Below are 22,037 nucleotides of genomic sequence, written 5' to 3'. Positions count from 1 at the left end.
TCATCGCAAAAAAAGTATTCAAATTTAGTTGCTAGTAGAATAACGTTACAATGCAAATATTATGTGTAAAATAGTTGTTTATGTTGTTTTGGAGCTAAACCTTCCTTGCACTGCACTCCTTTCTAGCACCTTTTGCTTAGTTGTTTCGGTGGGCTGGCCCTCATTTGACCTGTAAGCAAAGTATTCCCATAGTTCGCTTCTGCAGCCAGTTTTGTCAACAAGCTGCGGGTGTGGAGGTATGATGTTTTTGTTAGAATAAGTTGTGCTGTCTGCATTTTCTCTCTGTCCTCTCACTTGGTTCTCGAAAGTGGCTAGTGCTGGGTCAGCTTCAAGCGCAATTAGCTTGGATAGCTACGGCCCCCCTGAGAAGATTCAGAAAAATGACTTGACAGACTCGATCCTCTCAATCCGTATATAACGTGAGACGCATTTGACAAAAGTACCGAAAGTAACACAAATTCTAGTACCGAACCATTTTTCATGTTCTAGTATTGAAAAAGTACAGGAGTTTTGGTATAGCGTGCAACACTATTAGGTTGGTTCTTGTTAAAACGTGATCGTGTTAACTTTCTCGGCACACAAAAAGTATAAGGAACTTCACATCTTCAGTTGTAACTTTGGAGAGTTCAGGCTACGGATAAGTACTTGTATGGGGAATCATTTTGAAAACTGTATGTGAAGAAGCTAAGCAAGCACAGCAGGAGTCCATTACCCTCTAGTGTTCTGAATCAGCAGAAACCTTCCTAACAGCAAAGTCCCTCAGCTTGTGTGGAACGATAAGACCAGGAAAGGCTGCTAGCTAGAAAGTTCTCAGTCTGTCGTTCAGGAAGTTCAGGAGAAGGGTGGTCAGACATTTCTGTCTGATCTAGCTGACGTGAGGCTGGTAATGGGCTCAGAGTGAAGAAACAGATACAGGACTGATCTGTATGCAAGGACCGACTGGCTCAAGCCCCATCTTGGCAGGTGTCACAGCTCAGAATTAGGAGCATTACGACTGTCAAGGTATATTACAAGCAGTAAGGAGACTCTAAAGTTTTTTTGTGTGGTGTGAATTACAATATGAGAGGATAGAAATATATATTTTACAGTGGTTATGATTTTCCTTTGATCTCTTTTGAAGATTTTCTTTTGAAACTCTCACACTTTTTTCCGCTCCGTTCTTCTCTTTAAAGGCTATTGGAAATGCGAAAACCACTCGCAACGACAACAGCAGTCGTTTTGGGAAGTACATCCAGATTGGTTTTGACAGGAGTTATCACATCATAGGAGCCAACATGCGCACGTATCTGCTGGAGAAGTCAAGGGTAGTCTTTCAGGTACGTGTAACTCCATGTTGTTCAGTCTGGGAAGAAATTGGTTTCCCTCTGTATTACTACTGCAAGTCCATGCTTCCTTCACATTTACTTTCCTTAGTTTATATAAGCATTTGATTAAGCCCTAACTTGACACATTTTTCCAGGTCTCGTTAACTCTTTATCAATAATATATTCTGAGTGAATGAAAGACTTGGGTAGTTTTGTTAGATCAGGAGTTCCCCCGGGCTGTAATTTAATCTTGTAGCTCTATTCATTTTTTTTAAAGTACTTTGATAAATTCATAATGATATTTGATTATGAAAATATGATTTTCCTGTGTATTATATATATTTCCACAGGTTGAAATAATACTGTGAAATTGTGAAAATTCTGATAATGTCCTTTTATTGTAAGAGCTGTTGGAAAAGACTGAAATTGCAGCATGTTTTGCAAGGATGATGTTTTGGACTCCCTGGTGACATCACCAGGTGGAATAAGTTAATAGACCAATAACAAAGTGATTTTGCCCTCCTTTCTGCCAATAACAGCTAGTTTTTTAGGTTATATGTATCTCCCATTAGATTCCTCCAATTAGGACCCTCCCAGACCACTCCCAGACAGTTGTAGCAACATTTTTGCTTGAGAAATTGCTTTTTTGACAATTTAATTGAAAACAATCACAGTAAAGTATTTACTTGTTACCCAGAAATGATTTAATATTGAGGTAAAAATGGCTGCATTGGTCCTTTAAGTGATATAATATCTGTAGTATATTTCTGCTTTTTAGGCTGAGGATGAGAGGAATTACCACATCTTCTACCAGCTGTGTGCCTCGGCTAGCTTGCCAGAGTTCAAAGACCTAGCCTTGAGTAAGTGTCACAGATTAATTCAATATTCCACTATCTATCTGTTTCATAAGCAATTTATTCTCTTTATGTCATGTTTACTAGAGGCAATTATTTCTCATACTAAAGGATTCAGAGAATAATGGAATGCCTATCATGCCTGTCAAGGCCTCCTAATAAGAACATTGGTCTTATACATCAATGTATATCGCTACTTAACTGCTGCTTTCATCCTGAAGCCAGTGCAGAGGACTTCATCTTCACATCACAAGGAGAGAACATCTTCATTGAGGGGGTTAATGATGCTGAGGACTTTGAGAAGACGAGAGAAGCCTTTACGTTACTGGGTAAGTGTCTGACTGCATGGGTACGTTCTAAGCAACAACACATCTACATTAGAACAGGCGTAAAGACTGATTGGAATTTTATTCTAATCACACAAAAGAGAAATAGAAACATGTTATTTTTCCATCTCCCGATGGAACAACTGTTAACATGCACCTTACTCTGATTGTTTGACAGGTGTTAACGACAGCAATCAAAGCAGCATATTCAGAATCATAGCTTCCATCCTGCATCTGGGAAACGTGGAGATCTGCTCGGAGAGAGACGGAGACTCCTGCCACATATTAGTATGTCACTATCCAGTCTTATCCAGCTTAATTCTGTTTGAGTTTCTAGTTCCACATCACAATCCCAAACCATGTATCTTCTCTATACCTCATACCTAATTTGTTGATTAGATGTGTGTGTGTGTTTGTAGAAGAACGACCCTCACTTGGCGCATTTTTGCCAGTTGCTGGGGGTGGAGCTGGAGCAGATGGAGCACTGGCTATGTCACAGGAAGCTGGTTACCACGTCAGAGACCTACGTCAAGAACATGTCCCGCAAACAGGCGGCTAATGCACGCGACGCACTCGCCAAGCACATCTACGCCCACATGTTTGACTGGATCGTGGAGTACGTCAACAAGTCTCTGCACACCTCCTCCAAACAACACTCTTTCATTGGTGTTCTGGACATCTACGGGTAAGACTGTCCACCTGTGCTCCCCAAAACCTCTAAAAACAAAGCTCAACAGTGGGTTGGTTTGAATTGTGAGAGAAACTTGACTGTGTGAGAACTGATTTTCTTGCCACCGCCAGGAATGAAATCTCAGCCATTGTGAATGGTAAAGTACTCCCAGGCTTGCAGTAAATTAACACACTGTGACAGCAGGCACACAGAACAACATCATCTCAATCCCACATTCTTAATTTTGTCTCACAGTTCTGTCACACCATGTTCTTTGTACTAGGGTATGAAGAAGCTTGATATTTGATGAGTAGATTTCATAACTACTCAGTGTGTGTGTGCCCTCGAGTCTGCAGATGTGCCTCTGTGTCGACGCATAAGTGTGAGCGCTCTGCGTTTCTCCAGCTAAATATCTCCATCCTCTGTGTTTTAAGTGCATATTCTCATTACAGTATTCTAAGTGTATAGAACCATATTGACTGGGGGAGCTGCGCTCTTCCTCTCCTTGACCCTGTCTGACTGAAGGCCTAATTGGTTCCCTGCTGTGGGTTAGATTATTGATAAGGCTGGCTGCTGGGGCAGGGAGGGGAGAGATACTGAGCTACAGTGGAAACCTCTCCCCAAATAAGACATTCAGCAGATACAGTAGCCTGGCCACTATTTTACATGCTTTTCACAAGCAGTGACTCAGAAGACCAGTTTTCCATGGCCTCTGTCTATTCAGCATTGTATTTTCAGCTATCACATCAGGCATACATTTACATTTACATTTTAGTCATTTAGCAGATGCTCTTATCCAGAGTGGCTTATAGGAGCAGTTAAGGTGAAGTGCCTTGCTCAAGGGCACATTGACAGATTATTCACCTCCCTACATACGTAGGATCAATAAACATCTCAGTCCTGAAGTCCTGGATTTGAATGACAACTCTAGCCTTGAATGCGTGTTGATTGTTTGGTGCAGTTTTCCTCTCGGCCCTAGATTTTAGAATCACTATATCCACAACACAGGATGACAGGAGACCAGAGACTTCTGACTCATTAATCACTTGAATGTTTTCTCTTCATCTGAACAGATTTGAGACCTTTGAAATAAACAGCTTTGAGCAGTTCTGCATCAACTACGCCAATGAGAAACTTCAGCAGCAGTTCAACCAGGTGAGTGAGACTAGATTGTAATCTAGCTACCTACCATTTTTACTTAGATTTTTTTTTGGGGGGGGTAGATCAGCTTTGATATTGCAGATAGATTGTAGCTTCCATAAATGTAATTGTCTGCATCATTTCCAATCCCCCATATATGTTTTTGTAAATATATATACAGTACCAGTTTAGACACCAGCTCTCAGGCGGAATGGGCCAAAATTCACCCAATTTATTGTGGGACTCTTTCGGAAGGCTACCCGAAACACTTGACCTAAGTTAAACAATTTAAAGGCAATGCTCCCAAATACTAATTGAGTGTTTGTAAACTTCTGACCCACTGGGAATGTGATGAAAGAAATAAAAGTTTAAATAAATCATTCTCTCTACTATTATTCTGACATTTCACATTCTTAAAATAAAGTGGTGATCCTAACTGACCTAAGACAAGGAATTTTTACTTGGATTAAATGTCAGGAATTGTGAAAAACTGACTTTAAATGTATTTGGCTAAGGTGTATGTACATTTCCGACTTCAACTGTATATGTGTGTATATATGTATGTGTTTTTATATATATATATATAAAAACACATACATATATGTGTGTGTGTAGAGGTCGACCGATTATGATTTTTCAACGCCGATACCGATTTTTGGAGGGCCAAAAAAGCCGATACCGATTAATCGCCCGATTTTTATATATATATATATATATATATTTGTAATAATGACAATTACAACAATACTGAATGAACACTTACTTTAACATAATACATAAATAAAATCAATTTAGTCTCAAATAAATAATGAAACAAAGTGTTGGAGAAGAAAGTAAAAGTCCAATATGTGCCATGTAAAAAAGCTAACGTTTAGGTTCCTTGCTCAGAACATATGAAAGCTGGTGGTTCCTTTTAACATGAGTCTTCAATATTCCCAAGTAAGAAGTTTTAGGTTGTAGTTATTATAGGACTATTTCTCTCTCTACCATTTGTATTTCATATACCTTTGACTATTGGATGTTCTAATAGGTACTTTAGTATTGCCAGCCTAATCTCAGGAGTTGATAGGCTTGAAGTCATAAACAGCGCAATGCTTGAAGCACAGCGAAGAGCTGCTTGCAAATGCCGGAAAGTGCTGTTTGAATGAATGCTTACGAGCCTGCTGCTGCCTACCACCGCTCAGTCAGACTGCTCTATCAAATCATAGACTTAATTATAATATAATAACACACAGAAATACGAGCCTTAGGTCATTAATATGGTCAAATCCAGAAACGATCATTTCGAAAACAAAACGTTTATTCTTTCAGTGAAATACGGAACTGTTCCGTATTTTATCTAACGGTGGCATCCTTAAGTCTAAATATTGCTGTTACATTGCACAACCTTCAATGTTATGTCATAATTATGTACAATTCTGGCAAATTAATTACTGTCTTTGTTAGCGAAGAAATGGTCTTCACACAGTTCGCAACGAGCCAGGCGACCCAAACTGCTGCATATACCCTGACTCTGCTTGCACAGAACGCAAGAGAAGTGACACAATTTCCCTAGTTAAAATAAATTCATGTTAGCAGGCAATGTTAACTAAATATGCAGGTTTAAAAATATATATTTGTGTATTGATTTTAAGAAAGGCATTGATGTTTATGGTTAGGTACACATTGGTGCAACGACAGTGCTTTTTTTGCGAATGCGCTTGTTAAATCCTCACCCGTTTGACGAAGTAAGCTGTGATTCAATGATAAATTAACAGGCACCGCATCGATTATATGCATCGCAGGACAAGCTAGATACATACACTAGTAATATCATCAACCATGTGTAGTTAACTAGTGATTATGTTAAGATTGTTTTTTTATAAGATAAGTTTAATGCTAGCTAGCAACTTACCTTGACTCCTTGCTGCACTCACGTAACAGGTAGTCAGCCTGCCATGCAGTCTCCTTGTGGAGTGCAATGTAATCGGCCATAATCGGTGTCCAAAAATGCCGATTACCGATTTGTTATGAAAACTTGAAATCGTCCCTAATTAATCAGCCATTCCGATTAATTGGTTGACCTCTAATGTGTGTGTGTGTATGTGTTTTGTGTGGACCCCAGGAAGAGTAGCTGCTGCTTTTGCAACAGCTAATGGGGATCCTAATAAAATACCTGTGTGTGTGTATACATATATTATATATAAATATATTTTCCTTGATTATTTTCCACTAACCCTACCACTTCTCCCTTAATTGCCGGGGCGGCAGGGTAGCCTAGTGGTTAGAGCGTTGGACTAGTAACCGGAAGGTTGCAAGTTCAAATCCCCGAGCTGACAAGGTACAAATCTGTCGTTCTGCCCCTGAACAGGCAGTTAACCCACTGTTCCTAGGCCGTCATTGAAAATAAGAATTTGTTCTTAACTGACTTGCCTAGTTAAATAAAGGTAAAAAAGAAGAAAAAAAATAAATAAATAATACAAATTGGAGTAAACAAATTAACAACACCACTTAGGCTTCTACTTCCAGGTAATACATACTATATACATTTGACGGACAATTTATTTTACAATAGTTATATTTTGTTTGTTTTTAGACCTGTTCTTCCTCAACCTCTCCCATCTATTTCTGATGTCCACCCAGTTTGATTTCTTTTTGACATATATTTTTTGTGTTTTACAAAGGTTCTGAATCCATTTACATTTTACAGACACAGTATATTTTACATTAGTTATCTTGTTATTATTCCCACCCTTCAACTCCATTCAACCCCTCCCATCTATCTCTTAACACCATCCATATTGGATTTCTATTTGCCATATATTTTTTGTCTGTGCTGTGATATTTCACAAAAGTTCTGAACCTTTCTATTCTCATAGCTTCTACAGATTGTAAGTTAAAGTTAAAATGTTTTGCTTAAAGTATAATTATATTATTCATAGATTTTACTATGACTTCAAATCAACCAGTAGTGCTATCTGCAGAGTTAGCTCCAGATAAATGTTGCAATTCTTCAGCCATTCCTGGACCTGTGACCAAAAACAAGCTACATATGGACAGTAACAAAATAAATGTTCTAATGACTCTGTCTACCTACCTTTTACCTTAGTTTCCAATGTTCCGTAGAGGAGACGTGAGAACTTGTCGCTGTTAACCTCATGACTCAACATGTATTTATTGAAGTGAAGTAATTCATGACTTAGTCTGATAACCTGCTGTGCTTTAGCTGACTGTGTAGTTGTCTCCTCTGTGTCCTCAGCATGTGTTCAAGCTGGAGCAGGAGGAGTACATAAAGGAGCAGATCCCCTGGACGCTCATCGACTTCTATGACAACCAGCCTTGTATCGATGTCATAGAGGCCAAGCTGGGCATCCTGGACCTGCTGGATGAGGAGTGCAAGGTGGAGCACCCTGTCTTACATATATTGTCTTAGTCCTAAATCAACACTGTCTTTACTCCAGAGCTCCAGAGTACATAGTTCTTAACTTATTAGTGGGGAGGTTTATAGGGACATTTGGCCATGGGAGGAGTTATAGTGCAGGATGCACTTAAGTAGTCTCAGGTGTTGAAGTGGGGAGCAGAGCAAAGCGTACTGCTGATCTCAGCATTTTAAACCTCTTGCCTCAGTTAATGGGATTCATCCTGCTGTAATGTACACATCATGGCCTGCTTCTGTTTCCCCTGCCTGCATCCAGATCTTTATGAGTTAAGGCCTTTGGAACAAAACAGATTACTTATTTATTTCACTCATCCTGTCTCATCCCCCAGCCCTTTGAAGTTATTGCCGATAATTTGGGACAACCTCAAAATAGCACAAATAACGTGGGTAGAACGTTTTGGTTTCCTCCTTGGTTTTATATCATCTCTATCTCTTTCCTTCTTTTCCTCCACCCGCTGCTGCTACAGGTGCCAAAAGGGACAGATCAGAACTGGTGCCAGAAGCTGTACGATCGCCTTTCAAGCAGCGTCCATTTCCAGAAACCACGGATGTCCAACACATCTTTCATTGTCATTCACTTTGCTGATAAGGTGGGTAGACCTGTATGTATGGCTCTTCAGTTAGGTGACATTTGATGTCCCCAAGGTTGTTGGTTGAGGTCATCATTGGCCTTAAACAGGCAATCTGTGATTGCACATCCATTTTTTACTTTTAAATTCATGATATATTGGCGCAGTGGTCTAGGGCACTGCATCGCAGTGCTAGCTGTGCCACCAGAGTCTCTGGGTTCGCGCCCAGGCTCTGTCGCAGCCGGCCAAGACCGGGAGGTCCGTGGGGCGACGCACAATGGGCTAGCGTCGTCCGGGTTAGGGAGGGTTTGGCAGGTAGGGATATCCTTCTCTCATCGCGCTCCAGCGACTCCCGTGGCGGGCCGGGCGCAGTGCGAGCTAACCAAGGGGGCCAGGTGCACGGTGTTTCCTCCGACACATTGGTGCGGCTGGCTTCCGGGTTGGAGGCGCGCTGTGTTAAGAAGCAGTGCGGCTTGGTTGGGTTGTGCTTCGGAGGACGCGTGGCTTTCGACCTTCGTCTCTCCCGACCGTACGGGAGCTGTAGCGATGAGACAAGATAGTAATTACTAGCGATTGGATACCACGAAAATTGGGGAGAAAAGGGGATAAAATTATTTTAAAAAATATATATATATATATAATATATATATTAAAAAATCATGATATATACCCATTGATTCTTGAGAGTATAATTTATACATGCCTCATGAGCTTAGTCCAACTGTCTTACCCAATCAGAACCCAAAATAGAAGCTTGTTTATCCCTTTGTTTGTAAACAATGCAATTGTTAACACTGTATTGCGTCAAAACATGGTTAAAACTAGAACATCCAATCTCATGGATTGCCAGTCCTTGCATCCATAGCTCTGTCTATTAATCTGAGAGTGATTACATTTCTCCAGCCCCATCCTGAGTTATTTACCAAATCAGTGGCGGCGTGGCGGTTTGTTATTGTTTCAACTGCAGATTGACCCTTTAAGCAAGGTAACGTATTTAAACCAAACTGCTTCAGTGTTGGTGTGAGTATAGTGTGGGTGTGAGTACTGTATAGTGTGGGTGTGAGTACTGTATAGTGTGGGTGTGAGTACTGTATAGTGTGGGTGTGAGTACTGTATAGTGTTGGTGTGATTACTGTATAGAGTTGGTGTAAAATAGTGTTGGTGTGAGTACTGTATAGTGTTGGTGTGAGTATAGTGTTAGTGTGAGTAGTGTATAGTTTTGGTGTGTTTACTGTATAGAGTTGGTGTAATATAGTGTTGGTGTGAGTACTGTATAGCGTGGGTGTGAGTACTGTATAGCGTGGGTGTGAGTACTGTATAGCGTGGGTGTGAGTACTGCATAGTGTGGGTGTGAGTACTGTATAGTGTGGGTGTGAGTACTGTATAGTGTTGGTGTGATTACTGTATAGAGTTGGTGTAAAATAGTGTGGGTGTGAGTACTGTATAGTGTGGGTGTGAGTACTGTATAGTGTTGGTGTGATTACTGTATAGAGTGTTGGTGTGAGTACTGTATAGCGTGGGTGTGAGTACTGTATAGCGTGGGTGTGAGTACTGCATAGCGTGGGTGTGAGTACTGTATAGTGTTGGTGTAATATAGTGTTGGTGTGATTACTGTATAGTGTTGGTGTGAGTATAGTGTTGGTGTGAGTACTGTATAGTGTTGGTGTGATTACTGTATAGTGTTGGTGTGATTACTGTATAGTGTTGGTGTAATATAGTGTTGGTGTGAGTACTGTATAGTGTTGGTGTGAGTGAGCTCAGTGTCCTCTCCACTCCTCATTATCACACAAGCTCTAATTAACTCAAAGAGCAACACTAGCTCCTACTTAGAGGAGCTAGCACTTTAAATACAGACTTCCCCAGTGAAGTGCTGCCTGTGTGTCTGATGCCAAATGTGGGTCGTGTAAATAGATGAAAGGCAGGCAGCCATAGCGTTGTCCTTTATTTAACATGGTAATTTCCATGACAAACAAGGTATATGAGAGTCCTGTTAATGTAGAGAGGATGCCCCCAGCTCTCCTCCGATTCCCTTAGGGTGTTTCTCTTCATCTAACTCCCTCTCCAAGTGAAAACGTGTAGGACCTACATTCACTCACTGCTCTTTCTATCTCACATCCTGGTATAATGAGAACAACCTGCAACCCTATCTGTGAGAAAGAGGAGAGAGCTAGGGTAAAGTGTTAGACCAGACTGGCCTGGAGGCTGGGGCTGCTGATGGACAGACAAATGGGAACGACGATAGACTCTGACTGAGAGGGATCTCCTTCCAATCAATGCCTGCACTCATTTCCCCATGTTACTCAACATCTGACTGAACACTTTCATAAACTCAGAATATGAACTAATCTGGTTCATAACTTTCTGTTCTCAGCAAATGCTTCTGTTTAAACTGCATCATACATTAAATAATTTGATATACAGCTGGTTGTTTAGTTAGTTAAGCAATTACAGTTCCTGTAAGTGGCTTGCTGAAGGGCACAACAGCAGGATTGTGTGGCTCTTTTGCGATTTGACCCAACAACGATCCATAATTGAACATATGGTGCCTTCAGAAAGTATTCACACTCCTTCACTATTTCCACGTTTTGTTGTGTTACAGCCTGAATTGAATATGGATTAAATGTTGATTTTGTGTCACTGGCCTACATATAATACTCCATAATGTCAAAGTGGAATTATGTTTTTGGAAATGTTTACAAATTAATTACAATTTAAAACCTGATATTTCTTGAGTCAAAAAGTGTTCAATCCCTTTGTTATGTCAAGCCTAAATAAGTTCAGGAGTTAAAATGTGCTTCAAAAGTCACAAAATAAGTTGCATGGACTCACTCTGTGTGCAATAATAGTGTTTTCCAATGCCTCACAAAGGGGCTCTATTGGTAGATGGGTAAAAAATAAAAAAGCAGACATCGAATATCCCTTTGGGCATGGTTAAGTTATTATTTACACTTTGTATGGTATATCAACACACCCAGTCACTAACTCAGTTGCCAGAGAGTAAGGAAACTGCTCAGGGATTTCACCATGAGGCCAATGGTGACTTTAAAACAGTTACAGAGTTTAATGGCTGTGATATAAAACTGAGGATGGATCAACAACATTGTAGTTACTCCACAATACTAACCTAAATGACAGAGTGTACAGAATAAAAATATTCCAAAACATGCCTCCTGTTTGCAATAAGGCACTAAAGTAAAACTGCAACAAAAAGAATGGCAAAGAAATGCCTTTTCATGTGCTGAATATGTTTCGGGCAAATCCAACACAACACATCCCTGAGTACACATTTTCAAGTATGGTGGTGGCTGCACCATGTTATGCTGCATCATGTTATGGGTATGCTTGTCATTGGCAAGGACTAGGGAGTTTTTTTGGGATAAAAAGAAACGGAATAGAGCTAAGCTCAGGCACAGTCCTAGAGGAAAATCTAATTCAGTCTGCTTTTCAACAGACACTGAGAGACAAATTCACCTTTCAGCAGGAACATAACCTAAAACTTGAAAATCTATGGCAAGACTTGAAAATGGCTGTCCAGCTATTATCAACAACCAACTTGACAGAGCTTGATGAATAAAAAAATAAATAATGTGCAAATATTGTACAATCCAGGTGATTAAAGCTCTTAGACTTACCCAGAAAGACTAACAGCTATAATCACTGCCAGAGATTATTCTAACATCTATTGACTCAGGGGTGTGAATACTTATGTAAATGAGATATTTCTGTATTTAATTTTCAATACATTTGCAAACATTTCTAAAAACAAGTTTTCACTTTGTCATTATGGGGTATTGTGTGCAGATGGGTGAGGGGGAAAAAAGTATTTGATCAATTTTGAATTCATGCTGTAATACAACAAAATGTGAAATAAGTCAGGGGTATGAATACTTTTTGAAGGCACTGTAATTACCATAGTTGATTAAATGTTTGCTTATTTAGTTGTCAGTGTATTTAGATGTACTGTATATTTCTATAAGTGCAGTCCATTATGTCTACCTCTGTCCCTGGCAGGTTGAGTACCAGTGTGACGGGTTCCTGGAGAAGAACAGAGACACTGTCTACGAGGAACAGATTAACATTCTGAAGGCCAGCAAGGTGAGAGAGAATAATATCATTAAGCCACGAGCACAATATGACAGCCATAATAGTACTCCTGCTTATTTCCTATATCATATAGTGGACACCTCTCACACTAAACACACTGCCCACTTAACTGGAGAAAGATGTCTATTTTTAAGCTTTACCTGATTTAACATCCAACCCTTTGGCTTTTACTGCATTTATGGACTTCTTTCTTAGAAAAGCAGCGCTGTAAAGCTTTTACCAAATTAGTTTACTGCTTAAAGAGGCTTCAGTTTTGGGACAGAGTGAAACTATGCAAAAAAGTTACATGATTTAGAAAGTGTCAAGTTGAAAGCGTTTCACAGGTTCCTATTCTGGGAAGTATAGCTCCTATCAGATATAGTTGTTGTTTAAAGCCAGGCTGACAACTTGTCAACACTTCACATGAATCCTACAGTTTTAAATCCTGCTTTACATTCTAATTTGAAATACATTGAATGTTAATTAAGCAGTCATATCAACATTCTACTATATTGCAGATGAACTGTCACAATCACAACACACAGACACACACACACTCTTTCTGGAGGTCCTCTGACTCCTGCCTCTCCAAGCCAAACTCAAACTGCTGGATTGGAACCTAACTTCAGCACATGTTCTCTGCATGACCTTTGCGATATAAACCAAGTGTGCATTGGCTTTCTCAGTCATTTGAGTTCAGTTAATTTCAGTTAACTTTCACAATCCCACTGCCACTCACTCTCTTTGGGACAAATACCAACTTTAGTTCCCTTCATCTGGTGTTTGTATTCTGCCCTTTCACTTTCTTCCATCTTGACATCCTCTCTCCTAATGTCCTCTCCTCAGCATTACTAATGAAACAGCCATTAAGCGCATGTAAATGAGAGGGAATATTGAGAGGCAAGGAGAGATTTCATATTTCATGTTCTGTCTAAAAGCATCTTGTCAGTGGAAACAAATCAATTTTCTATCAGAAAGACACCAAGCTCTGTTGAACAGCACGGAGGAGTATCAGAAGGACTGAATAGAACAAATACATTTTAGATGCAGTCAAGGTTTGCTAAACAAAAGCAGTGATGAAGACATAATAGGTCCAGCCCTGGTGATGGCAGTCTCAATATTGTAAAATATCCTGCACTGCATTTCTGTCTCTATACCTGTCATTTGTTATCTTTCTTGTGAGAGTTTTGCACCATAGTTGTCTCTGAGGCCCTAGCTCATTAAACCCTCATATCTAGCTGAGGATGACAGTGACAGAGAAACCTGTCAACAGAGTGGCGCCTTAGAGGACTCGTGAGGGTCATGAAACTTCCTCCAGCTGATAATACTTTCCACAGTGGACCATTACTGTAATATCTCACAGCCTGACAGCCCTGCTAACTCAAGCCCCAAGCTTGAGGAGAAGGATGGAGCAAGGAATCTCCACAAATCTTCATAGAAGGACCATAAATACAATCCAGCTTACAGAGAGCTTCTTTTTTTACAAAGCTATGAAGGAAACATTGTCCTGAAGAACGTTAATGTTCATGTCAGAATGAAACACTCTTGGCAAGTTTGGCAGAGAGGAGTATGAGAGAATAGTTATCAGTATGTATGGTGGGACTGGATTGTATCATTAGTCTCCTCACACCAGCCGTATCTGTGACAGGAATATGAATGTGCCAGTATCAGTATTCCATCTGCATACACCTCTATCTGTCATGATCAGATGTGATGCTGCTGCTTGATTGGTCCCCTTCACTGGTTCTGCTGAGGAGATGTGATTACAGAATGGTCCTTATTGAACACTGAACGCTGGTTTATTGATGTTCCGTCCAGCCATGCTCTTCACTACTGTAGTCTCATCAGTGTTCTTGTCACACCCTGACCATAGTTTGCTTTGTATGTTTTATGTTTTGGTTGGTCAGGGTGTGATCTGTGTGGGCATTCTATGTTGTATGTCTGGTTTGTCTATTTCTGTGTTTGGCCTGATATGGTTCTCAATCAGAGGCAGGTGTTTTGCGTTGTCTCTGATTGGGAACCATATTTAGGTATCCTGTTTTGTATTGTGGGTTGTGGGTTATTGTCTATGCCTGTGTCTGCACTGTTTATTTATAGCTTCACGTTCGTTTGTTGTTTTTGTATAGTTTGTCTAGTGTTCTTCGTCTTCATTCATTAAATTAAGTATGTATTCAAACCACGCTGCGTTTTGGTCCGATCCTTACTCCTCCTCAGACGAGGAGGATTACGACATTCGTGACAGTTCTTTAACACACACTGCTATTTCACTGGATCCTGCAGTATAGCACGATTTGTATCTTATGAAAAACTGTAGAAATTTCACGCAACTTTTGGTGTGGTTTGGGGATTTGATGTTGTTATCCAGCTGTAAAATCGGTTATAATATAATCTGTTTTATGATAAGTTGTTTGGATGAAACCCTCTGCTAAATATATGAATGATTAATGTGATTAACTTGTCCCCCATCTCCCAGTTCCAGCTCGTGGCAGATCTGTTCCAGGACACTAATAAAGACAGCAGCATTTCCACATCTTCCTCCAGCAAGTCCTCCAGGGTCAACGTGCGGGCGTCCAAACCAACACCCAAAGTCCCCAACAAGGAGCACAGGAAAACCGTGGGCCACCAGGTTAGCATCCCCTCTGACACTATGAGGCCTGAGTTCAATCAACGTGCCTTTGGGCAGGAGTCTGTCTGTGCCATTGTCATAGTGCATTTCTAAAGAGTGTATTGAACCTTTCAATAGAAAGCAATGACATAACAAGTCTGTATTTTGAAAATGTTTGGGGGAGTAAGAACCTTCCCCATCGTAGATGTTTAACTCTGCGTTTGCGGCAATTCTCATCCCCTTCTGTGTTTTTACTGTAGTTCCGTAGCTCCCTGCAGCTTCTCATGGAGACCCTGAATGCCACCACCCCCCACTATGTGCGTTGCATCAAGCCTAATGACAAGAAGGAGGCATTCTCGTGAGTAAATATTGATACCTTGACTCCCTTCCCTAATCAGACCTATAAGCCTGTGGTCTCCCACAGCTTAAGAAACATGTGGTATGGTCATGGTGAGGTAATATTTGCATATGTAATAGAACTCTAAAGAACATGCATGTAGTCAGGTGGAAAGACAGTCAGGAGATAGTATTGTGTGGGATAGACAGAGCGACATCACCTGGGTGTGCATGCTGTGTTTATTCTTTGGTTGCCTTCGCCCTAGTGTAGCCTGAGGTACTGATTCTCTCTCTCTTGTTGAGTAACTCTCAAGTCCCCTTCAGCACTGTGCAAACTCTGGGGTGGCAGGTAGCCTAGCAGTTAGAGGGGTGAGCCAGTAAACTGAGGGTTGCCAGATCGAATCCCGTGTCCGACGAGGAAAATCTGTTGAAGTGAGCTAGCAACCAGAGGGTAGCTGATATCAAAGATGCCATCGCCTGTCGTTGTGGCCCCCACAACAACTGCTCCATGGGCACCCAGTGTATCAGCCCCCCCTCCCCCAGCAGCCTATGTATGTGTGTCTTTGGAAGGGGTTGGGAGGAAGCGGGAGTTGGTACAGTTGACGTATGAAGTGATCTTCGTCTTAAAGGTAGACTGTGAAATGACATCACCACGAGCAGCACCGCAGATATTGAGATGAGCGAGATGCAAGACTTTGCTCTCGCACTGTCACACACAGTATCTGCGCATGTGCACAGGTTCGCTTCATGCTGTTCACAGCGTGGTAGCCACTGGACCCAAAACAGCTGAGAAGTTGAGCATCACGCTTCAATGCTCTTAGTTGTTGTGGAAATTGGCCCGCTATGCTGTTTACTTTCTGCATCTATGCCATATCGCTGAGTCTACCTTTAATCTTAATCATACATTTTTCTCTTGCTCACCCTGGCACAATCATGTTGACTATTACTGGAAACTCTCATCCAAAATAAAGACTCAATAAACAATGTTGTCTTGATAATCAGTGTAGAATGGGACATTTAAACCAGCACTCTAGATATCCTAACTCCTGAGAAAACACTAAATATAGCAAATGCAATGACCTATACAAGATGGGATGTTGTCAATGCAGATACCCACAGGCTTTTGATTTGAGATGTTCGGTTTAGGAAGTGTATCGGTCTTAAACAGCACACATTGTAGACAGAATGTTTACTTCAGAAAAACAAGAAAGAAGCAGAGGTCAGGTTATGTTGGCATCTTCTTGACTCATTCTTCAGCACAAGGGCCTATTCAAGGTCTCTAAATCGAATGGTGTGCCTGCGTGAGTCACATGCTGTGGCTGGACTGTAGCAAACATACTGAAGGCTGTATGTAAGGACACACAGTCAGTCTGCCAAGGCAGCAACTAGCCGACTAACATTCACATCCTCTCAATGCCTCTGTCTTCTACCTAATGGAGATGTGCACAATGCTAAAAGAGAAGTTTAAGCTCAGGTAGGAAGAGAGGAACAGCTTTTACTTGTCTGTGTATTGTAACTAACCCTCTTCCCAGAATGCAAGTGGGTTTTCATTGTGATGGTGGAACAATCTAGAAACTTTGTATGTGTGTTCTTTGTGTTAGTGTTCGCTGCATACAGTGTAAAACCGTTTTGCTGATCTTGACGAGCCATCTTGTCACAAGAGGATCACAATGGAAACAAGTCAGACTTTATTGTGTTATCCTTGACGATTTTACTCATTTACATGTATGTATTATTATTATTTTTTAAATGTATTTGCTTGTTTTTAAAATGGGTCAATTAATAAAGCTAAACTAAAAACAAAACTTATTTTGTCCCCGTCTTTGTTGCAGGTTTGAGTCTAGGAGAGCTGTGCAGCAACTGAGAGCATGTGGAGTCCTGGAGACCATCCGCATCAGTGCTGCTGGGTACCCATCAAGGTAAGATGCTTCTCATACACAGAGCACTACTGTTACGCTCTCTGCTGTGTGCGATAGTCGAAGCACAGAAATGAGTTGTAGTGCTTTGTGGCTCAGTTAGTAGAGCATGGCGCTTTCAATGCCAAGGGGCGTGGGTTTGATTCCCGCTGGGGCCACCCCCCAAAAATTATGCACGCATGTCTGTAAGTCGCTTTGGCTAAAAGTGTTTGCTAAATGGCATATATTATTATTCTACTATATATTACAATAGAATAGGATGTGATTGTTAAGGTACTCCTCTGTGATGTAATGGGCTTTCTCGATCTCCTAAGCAGGGGTGAAATTGAATTCCGTCTCTCCTGAGATGATTGCTTCCCTGAGGGAGAACAGGAGGAGAGCAATGCACCACTGGGTTTTACTAAGCTAGCATATATAATTTTTTAAGATGGTCATACCATGGATCAGTTAGATATTTTATTTTGAATTTTAGGACACCTACTGTATAGGTATCAAAAATATATATTGAAAAATGATTTGATAAAATATTGAATTTTACTACTATAGCCTATAGAAACGCATTGACTAAGATGTTCATAAATGGCAAAACAGACAGTGAAAAAATGTATGATAAGGAATAAGGTTTTGAAGTATCTGTCCTATTCTTAGGAGTTATAAGAAAGCTGATGAAATATATACTTTTTTTGGACACACATTTAATCCCTTTTTTTATTGGTACAAAACTACTTTCATAATTTTTTTAAAACTGGTATCGGGTTACCTTCAGATGAGGCCTGTGACACTTGTGGGGTGTTGTAGAGCAAAACGGAAATCACCCTCGTGTTAGTGAGAGACTGATTTTGATGGAGATTTTTTTATTATGTTAATTAGATTGTCAATTGACTCCTAAGGATTTTAAAACATATATTTTTCTGATATATTTGATTCTCAGCCAGTCCTTTGTGATTCCAGGTGGACGTACCCAGACTTCTTCAACAGATACAGAGTCCTCATGAAGAAGTCAGATATGACCGTTGGAGACAAGAAGCTGGTGTGCAGGAACCTGCTGGAGACCCTGGTCAAGGTAAGAAAGAGTTGTTTCAGCCCAGAAGCCCCAATCAAGATGGGAGAGGAAATGTACGAATGTCTGAAGAAATCTCTCTTGGATTACTTTTGTTCCTCCCCTGGTTGAAGAATGTTTTTCTTTTCAACAGAGCTCCCTAACTCCTTCAGGAGCCGTCCATCGTTACATTATAGAACCTACTGCATGTCTGTTCTGATACATTATATGTTAACTTATCCAGTGTTGGGAGGAAACAGCTTTGAATGTATAACCTGGGGAATGTAAAAAGGCAGATCATGTAAAAAGGCAGATCATGAGTTTCAGTCCTGATGGAGGAATAGTGCTGTGCTCTTTAGGAATGATGGAGAATTAAGTATGCATAGTCTGGGAGGTATTCTCTTGGCTTCTTGCTTTTCTCCATCTCTGAACATGAGCAAGATAATATGGAGTTTATTCAGGTTAATAAATGTGTTCAATCTTTGGACAGTATGTAATGGATTTCTTAGCTGGGTGGAAACTAATTAACCTTGTGTTTGGTCATGCCCACTGATGTAACTGCCTTGATGCTCAGTTGATCGAACTGACGTTAATGAATTAATGGAAACAAAATGGAGCTGTTTTTCTCTCTCACCAGGACCCAGACAAGTTCCAGTTTGGTAAGACCAAGATCTTCTTCAGAGCAGGCCAAGTGGCCTACCTGGAGAAGCTGAGGGCAGACAAGTTCCGATCCGCCTGCATCAAGATCCAGAAGACGGTGCGAGGCTGGCTGCAGAGGGTCCGCTACCAGAAGATCCGGAAGTCGGCCATCAACCTGCAGAGATATGGCCGTGGATACATGGCCCGCAGGTGAGAGGAGAAACACTACATTCTGTTACAATAACAAAGCAGCCGGTCAATTCAATACAAATAATTGTATTTTTCTTGATATATCACACAAAAAGCGTCATGAATCACTTATCCCAAATGTTTTTGGCAATATCAGTGCCAGTAACTTATTTCCTCCTCTTTTTGCCGTCTTTCTCTCCCGTCTGTCTCAGGTATGCGGAGCAGCTGCGTCTAACCCGTGCTGCTCTGATCTGCCAGAAGCAGTATCGTATGGTCAGAGAGCGGAGGGACTATCTAAGAGTGAGACAGGCTGTTGTCACCATCCAGGCCTTTACCAGGGGCATGTTAACGCGCAGGATCTTCCAGGAGGTATTACAATCACAACACTACCTGTCATGTCACTGGCTCACCTTTTCACCTTCTCTTTTTTGTACGGGCAATTCCACCATAAAAGAATGATGCTGACACAATTTTTCACTTTAAAATGTACAGTTGAAGTCGGAGGTTTATATACACTTAGGTTGGAGTCATTAAAACTCGTTTTTCAACCACTCCACAAATTTCTTGTTAACAAACTAGTTTTGGCAAGTCGGTTTAGGACATCTACTTTCTGCATGAAACAAGTGATTTTTCCAACAATTGTTTACATACAGATTATTTCACTTATAATTCATTGTATCATAATTCCAGTGGGTCAGAAGTTTACATACACTAAGTTGACTGTGCCTTTAAACAGCTTGGGAAATTACAGAAAATGATGTCATGGCTTTAGAAGCTTCTGATAGACTAATTGACATCATTTGAGTCAATTGGAGGTGTACCTGTGGATGTATTTCAAGGCCTACCTTCAAACTCAGTGCCTCTTTGCTTGACATCATGGGAAAATCAAAAGAAATCTGAAAATTGTAGACCTCCACAAGTCTGGTTCATCCTTGGGAGCAATTTCCAAACGCCTGAAAGTACCACGTTCATCTGTACAAACAATCGTACACAAGTATAAACACCATGGGACCATATAGCCGTCATACCGCTCAGGAAAGAGAGGTGTTCTGTCTCCTAGAGATTAACGTACTTTGGTGCGAAAAGTGCAAATAAATCCCAGAACAACAGCAAAGGACCTTGTGAAGATGCTGGAGGAAACAGGTACAAAAGTATCTATATCCACAGTAAAATGAGTCCTATATCGGCATAATTTGGAAAGGCCGCTCAGCAAGGAAGAAGCTACAGCTCCAAAACCGGCATAAAAAAAGCCAGACTACGGTTTGCAACTGCACATGGGGACAAAGATCATACTTTTTGGAGAAATGTCCTCTGGTCTGATGAAACAAAAAATAGAACTGTTTGGCCATAATGACCATCGTTATGTTTGGAGGAGAAAGGGGGAGGCTTGCAAGCTGAAGAACACCATCCAAACCGTGAAGCACTGAGGTGGCAGCATCATGTTGTGGGGGTGCTTTGCTCCAGGAGGGACTGGTGCACTTCACAAAATAAATGGCATCATGAGGAAGTAAAATTATATGCATATATTGAAGCAACATCTCAAGACATCAGCCAGGAAGTTAAAGCTTGGTTAGAAATGGGTCTTCCAAATGGACAATGACCCCAAGCATACTTCCAAAGTCGTGGCAAAATGGCTTAAGGACAACAAAGTAAAGGTATTGGAGTGGCCATCACAAAGCCCTGACCTCAATCCCATTGAAAATTTGTGGGCAGAACTGAAATAGCATGTGCGAGCAAGGAGGCCTACAAACCTGACTCAGTTACACCAGCTCTGTCAGTACGAATGGGCCAACATTCACCCAACTTATTGTGGGAAGCTTGTGGAAGGCTACCTGAAACGTTTGACCCAAGTTAAACAATTTAAATTCAATGCTACCAAATACTAATTGAGTGTATGTGAACTTCTGACCCACTGGGAATGTGATGAAAGAAATAAAAGCTGAAATAAATCAATCTCTCTACTATTATTCTGACCTTTCACATTCTTGATATAAAGTGGTGATCCTAACTGACCTAAGACAGGGAATTCTTACTAGGATTAAATGTCAGGAATTGTGAAAAACTGAGTTTAAATGTATTTGGCTAAGGTGTATGTAAACTTCCGACTTCAACTGTAAACCAAACAAAAACCAATGATTGCAAAGTTAAACAAATCATACAACTCTTTGCACAATGACTACTTTTTTTTAAATCCACTGAAAATTGGACAAAAACACTTTAAGAACAGTGCAGATGCAAAGTTTGGTAACAGAATGACGGTTTGTTGAAACATATTAGTGATCTATCAGTAGTAAAGTGTTCCCTGAGAAGATGACTCAGTGTTGGACTTGTTGTCCAGTTTGTGTGACTGGAAAATTGGAGGCGAAGTGCCTCCGATTTGAAATGGAATGTGATCAGGCGGACCTTGCAGAAATGCTGCCTTCTATGGTGCCTTCTCAGATACACAAGATTCCCTTTGGATTGAGATCTCTAGAACTTCCCCGACTGGGAATTCTGAAGTTACCTACATATTTCCCATCACATTGATTGTACAGTATAATAAATGGTTCCTTGTCTCTGCTATCTACCTCCCTTCTCCACCTCCCCAGTTCCTTCTGGACCACAAAGCCATGATCATCCAGAAGCATGTCCGAGGCTGGCTCACCAGGAGGAAGTTCAGGCGGGCACGGAACGCCGCCATCACCATCCAGTGTGCCTACCGCCGCATGCGAGCCAAGCGGGAGCTGAAACAGCTGAAGATTGAAGCGAGGTCCGCTCAACATCTGAAGAAGCTCAACACGGGCATGGAGAACAAGATCGTCCAGCTGCAGAGGAAGATGGATGACCAGGTACAGTCAAAGAACCATGGTTCGACCCACTTTATAGGAGTACACTGTTCTATAAGGCTAGTAGCCTACACAATGAGTGCTATAATGCAAAGACAGCTCAATGAAAGGACAATATTTTGGC

General features: G+C 40.9%; 1 protein-coding gene across 2 annotated transcripts in view; it reads left to right on the top strand.

Annotated features, from left to right (window-relative positions):
• Positions 1-22,037, top strand: part of LOC129813900 (unconventional myosin-Vb-like) — a 90,171-nt gene that overhangs the window by 37,279 nt on the left and 30,855 nt on the right. For both annotated transcript variants that reach the window (XM_055866515.1, XM_055866506.1), the window contains exons 6-21: positions 1,173-1,316; positions 2,083-2,164; positions 2,380-2,487; positions 2,663-2,772; positions 2,904-3,169; positions 4,228-4,309; positions 7,533-7,673; positions 8,180-8,302; positions 12,293-12,376; positions 14,838-14,990; positions 15,230-15,327; positions 17,138-17,224; positions 18,173-18,284; positions 18,898-19,109; positions 19,301-19,457; positions 21,677-21,916. In XM_055866515.1, the coding sequence (XP_055722490.1) occupies positions 1,173-1,316; positions 2,083-2,164; positions 2,380-2,487; positions 2,663-2,772; positions 2,904-3,169; positions 4,228-4,309; positions 7,533-7,673; positions 8,180-8,302; positions 12,293-12,376; positions 14,838-14,990; positions 15,230-15,327; positions 17,138-17,224; positions 18,173-18,284; positions 18,898-19,109; positions 19,301-19,457; positions 21,677-21,916 (2,199 nt within the window). The remainder of the gene's footprint in view (positions 1-1,172; positions 1,317-2,082; positions 2,165-2,379; positions 2,488-2,662; positions 2,773-2,903; positions 3,170-4,227; positions 4,310-7,532; positions 7,674-8,179; positions 8,303-12,292; positions 12,377-14,837; positions 14,991-15,229; positions 15,328-17,137; positions 17,225-18,172; positions 18,285-18,897; positions 19,110-19,300; positions 19,458-21,676; positions 21,917-22,037) is intronic.

This window comes from Salvelinus fontinalis, chromosome 2, assembly GCF_029448725.1.
Source record: "Salvelinus fontinalis isolate EN_2023a chromosome 2, ASM2944872v1, whole genome shotgun sequence".
Taxonomy (NCBI): domain Eukaryota; kingdom Metazoa; phylum Chordata; class Actinopteri; order Salmoniformes; family Salmonidae; genus Salvelinus; species Salvelinus fontinalis.
This window is presented reverse-complemented; position numbering and strand designations above follow the sequence as displayed.